Source organism: Mchenga conophoros, linkage group LG4 (assembly GCF_057382185.1).
Source record: "Mchenga conophoros isolate Kocher_MC1m ecotype Shallow Benthic linkage group LG4, M_conophoros_male_GT1.1, whole genome shotgun sequence".
NCBI lineage: Eukaryota > Metazoa > Chordata > Actinopteri > Cichliformes > Cichlidae > Mchenga > Mchenga conophoros.
In genome coordinates this window covers 27,804,454-27,809,304 of record NC_140529.1, presented here as the reverse complement: position 1 = coordinate 27,809,304, position 4,851 = coordinate 27,804,454, and the positions used below count along the sequence as shown (strand labels likewise).

General features: G+C 44.4%; 1 protein-coding gene across 1 annotated transcript in view; it reads right to left on the bottom strand.

Annotated features, from left to right (window-relative positions):
- Nucleotides 1-3,258: 3,258 nt before the first annotated feature.
- The window catches only part of LOC146576293 (G protein-coupled receptor 183-like), a 1,921-nt gene continuing 328 nt past the window's right edge, over nt 3,259-4,851 (bottom strand). The window contains exon 2 of the mRNA XM_085272658.1: nt 3,259-4,251. Coding sequence (XP_085128784.1) covers nt 3,259-4,224 — 966 coding nt within the window. The 5' untranslated portion in view covers nt 4,225-4,251. The remainder of the gene's footprint in view (nt 4,252-4,851) is intronic.

Here is a 4,851-nt window from a genome sequence, read left to right as displayed (position 1 = left end):
ATGAAATTTTGTTTGATTGTGCCGGACACATTGCAACACAATGTGCCTCTCTTGCCACAAACCAAACACGGAGACCAGACGACAGGCGAGAGTGGCCCAACTGCATGGGCTCCTCCTGATTTAAGACCTTCCCCTGCTCACAGAGCTCCGCTTGGGCTCCCTCAGGCACCATCTTGGATTGCTCCGAAGGCTCGTGGGAGATGTAGTGCAGAGAGCTCCGACGGGCGCACAGATGATCATCATCTTTGATACACTACAGGTATGTCCCAATTCCTGGGCCGCAACCTTCGGAGGACACAGCCGTCGCGGTCTACATGGGCTGGGTCCTTCGAAGACCGAGAAGGCCAGAAAACACTGAAAAAAGCCAAACAATAACATTTTTAAGTTATCTAAGTGACTTATATATCATGTTCAACCTGAGTACCGAAAGAACATGGGAGGTCTAAAAACGATGTGCCGGGAGTCTGGTTTTCTCGCCGGCTTTAGTGAGCCTTGTCCTCCCAGTCAGCTATCTAGCTGGTGCGTAACAAACGTCTCCAGAAATGTCGGCGCACTTTTACAAATGCGTGATCTCTTGGTAAATCAAGCAGATATTTGAAGTTTACACAGCTACGTTCTCGCCTGAAAATACCTTAAAAGTTTATTTCGTGAGCATGAAAGAGTAAGAGTATTAAAACTAAGTAGCTGCCGCCATTTTTGGAAACTGGAATTGGCTGGGCCGTAGGGGGTAGGCTGGGCCACGAAGGATGCACTTGACCCATCCTTCATATCCAGGGAAATGAAGGAGGCATTTTTTAGCTGCATTTGGTGCAGCCTTCAAATTGGGCCAGGTGCCATTGCCTAGCTGTGATGTATACGGCCTTCAAGTTCATTGGGTACCTTATATACCTTATAGGTACCTTACATTAGGTAAGTCCCTAGGAACTGGGACTTACCTAATGTTAACAATGCTCCCAAAGAGGTGGGCAATACCCGCATTGTCAAATTGTCCTTAAATTCATCACAAAGATTATTTAACAAGGTACCTCGCAGCACGTTCTCTCCCCAGCGAGTTTCTTTGGCCTGGATCTGGAAGTCAATGGAGTAGTTGGCCATTGTCTGCCACCCCTGCTTCAAATTCAGCAGGCGATGAGCCGCCGCTTTGGGGCTCGACCCCTTGTCAAACACACTCTTAAACTTTAACAGAAAAGAAGGATAGGTTATTTCGGGGTCGCCTCAGAAAACCGCCTGAGCCCACTGCAGTGCGTGGTTGCACAAGTGAACAAAAACTGCAAGTTTTGCGCCATCATCCTCAAACAAAAAAAATCAATGAAATTTGCATTAAAACCCTGCACATTTTGATAGCTCATATTAAATTTAGTTCTTTGCATTCTTTTGGCAGCGAAGAAAAACACGGCTCAAAGTGGTCTAACTCAAAAAATGATCTTTAATTTTACATTTTCCAGAAAATGGAGACTGAGCACAGAGACTGCGGAGTCTGACTGCGGTAGCAGCCAGGATGGTTATATTATGCAGCACGTCACACACACACACTCAGTTTACTCAGTTCCTCTTTGTGTGTGAAACTTCCTCTTTTCTCCAGTTCCCCTGTCTAAGGTCTGTTGGCAGGGCAACTTCTCACCCTTAACCTAGTTCTTGTCTCGTCTGAGCTTAAAATACATAAAACAATATAATCAGACAATAAGCACTAAGAATATATATTAAATATATGACACTCACCAGTGAAGGGCTCAGGGGCAGGTAGGCAAAGACTCGAGGTACCTGGTTCTGGGGCGGGAGGAGCCGGCTCCACCATGGGCGCTGCCGCTCCATCCGAGGGAGGATTGGCTGCAGGTGCTGTGCTCTCCCCGCTGGAGAGTGCGGGGAGAGAGAGAGCAAAACATACACAAAACCTGCAACTATCATGAGCCAGCCGGACCAGGACACATCTAAGTGAGTCTCCCTAGTTGCCCTAACCAAACCACATTTTGAGTCAAAAATGTCTTCAGATCTTTGGTCCCCACAAAGATTGTTATGCAAACACTTTTAAAATGGTGAACTGTAAATTTTACACTTAAGCATTTTTCCGGGATTTAAAGAAAGGAAGAAATAACACATCCTATTTATAGTTTTTAGAGGTGTTAGAAGACAGATATTATTGCTAAGATGGCTTTTTCACTTGGGTTGTATGCTATGTTAACCTAACTGTGTGGTATTCTTGAACATACCAGTGTGCTTTATACATTTGAGCATGGCATGAATGTTCACTCAGTAGGAAAGAAAATATAGATCTGTATACAACACATTTAACTACATTGAATAAAATCATATGTAGTGTTTTTTCCCTGTAGTGGTGCAGCTGAGTTTTTGGTGTGTGGCAAACACTAACCCTTGTTAAAAACTCACTGTTTGACTTATTCATTCATTATTATGTTGGAGAGGTATGGTAAATGGTAAATGGCCTGTATTTGTATAGCGCTTTTCTAGTCCCTAAGGACCCCAAAGTGCTTTACACAACCTGTCATCCACCCATTCACACACACATTCACACACTGGTGATGGCAAGCTACAATGTAGCCACAGCCACCCTGGGGCGCACTGACAGAGGCGAGGCTGCCGGACACTGGCGCCACCGGGCCCTCTGACCACCACCAGTAGGCAACGGGTGAAGTGTCTTGCCCAAGGACACAACGACCAAGACTGTCCAAGCCGGGGCTCGAACCGGCAACCTTCCGATTACAAGGCGAACTCCCAACTCTTGAGCCACGATCGTATGTGGGGAATGTATACACCCCGTCCTGCACCATGCACCTTGAGAAAGACATCACACATGAAACAGATAGATGCTCCTTTTGCTATCAGTATGATGCTGATTGGGATTCTGAGCCTAAATGTCCTCACAACCTCACCACAGTCACTGGTCCACACATTCACTGGAAGGATAAAGTTTATTGATGTATTTTGTCCTCACGGTGGCGCCAAAACACAATCAAATAGTTCACATGTTCCTTGTAGCAATTCATCACATTATGAAAACATGAAATTAAAATGCTTATAATTTTAACATTGTCTACTAGTTGTTGATTAATTATTGATTCAATTTTTGATACAGATTTCTTTCACTGATTATGAAAAAAATGCATTCAAGTAAAACGTAAACTGTGAAAAAACAAACAAAAACAAAGCAGGACTTTACACTCAGGATTTGACTCTCACAGTTACAGACAATTATTTTTCATAGATTTTAATATGTGTGTTATAGTTTTATATTTTGTGAATCTAAGCAGGTGGGTTTTGCTCCTGTGGATTCTGGTTCTTCTCTGGGTCGAAACAGGAAGTAATCTTTTTAATGCAGGCGTCAGAGAGGAAAGGCACCTTCTCTAGACGAGACAAGTAGACAAGGGGCTGGATTGTGCTGCTGATGTTCAGAAAGGCAAAACCCGCGGGCTGCACGTAGCAGCGAAACACATGAGGGGAGTAGTAGTCCTCAAATGGAAACAGAGCAACAAGTGGCAGGTAGTTGAACACGATGATACACAGGATAGAGAGCACCATCTTGAAGGCCTTCTTTTTCATGGGGTGCATTGCATCTTTCCCTGCACCGGTGGACTTCTTCAGTGCCCACAGGATGCTTGCGTTACACACCACCATCCAAGTAAATGTTGCCAGTACCTCACCGGTGAACAGCTTTTCAAAGTTGGGGAGTCCTCCCACCATCTTGGCTGCTGAGTAGGCAAAGGTGAGGCAGAGCACCAGCACTGAGAGGCCTAACCTGTACTTGAAGTGTTTAAGTTGCCCAAAAGCGATTGGAAAGAGTACAGCTACAAAGCGATCCAAGCAGATGCAGGAGAGGAACAACGGACCGCTGGTGTCTTTCACGCCATAGGAGAACTTAATGGCAGACAACACCTCTTTGAGCTGCCAGAGGTAGAGATTAAGAAAGCTCAGGGGGGTCATTGCACCAAAGTAGGCATCCATGAAGGCCAAGCAGCCCAAGAATATGTCTGAAGTGGAGGGCTCTTTGCGATTGTGGATGAGAATAGCAATGACGAGTAAGTTGGCCGGGATACCCAAAATTACATTGATGCACTGAACGGCCAGGTCAAAGAGAACGGCCTCTATCAGGTTGTCGCACCCATCAATAGCACTGAAGGATGTTGCCGTGCTGTTTATGAATGCTGTGGTATTGAGAAGCAGCTGGGTCAGGATGGATGTTGAGCTGAGTGATGAATCATTTGTGTCCATGTTTGTGCTACCACAAAAATCAGCAGTCTGATGGGAGAGGAGCGAGAAGGATTATTGAGCTACTTCTGACCAGTAAGAAGCACAAAAAACAGCAGCTGATACCACTGAAGCCACGAAGTTATTAAAGTGTTTTGGTTTCTTTTACATCTGTGAAGCCACAGCCTGTCTGTTAATTATTATCCCTGCTTCTGATCTGCTGAGATTCATCTTACAAGTAGAGATAAAGTAGCTCCAGAGACAGTAAAAACATGTCGCAAACACCGTCAGAGCCTCTCCTCAGGCTGTTATCATGTTATTGTGTCTGTGCGGACTCTCCTCTGGGAAACGTGACTCCCCCTAGGAACATGTAACTCACTTAAGAGAGTCATTCTAAAAGCACCACCCTTTCACAGAAGGATAAAAAGGGCAGTGATTGCCAAATTAAAATGGAAAAGGTCATATTCTGTTCAAGATTATTGTAAGTAATGTCAGTGGGAATTTGATCATTTCTGGGAGCTTTTAAAAGCCGATTTCTGACATTTAGCTCATCTTTAAGCTAATTTCAATATAGAAGAATGATAACTTGGAAAATGAATTTTATCAAAGGTGGACTGATGGAATAAAAACATTCATAAGCCATAAGTTTCT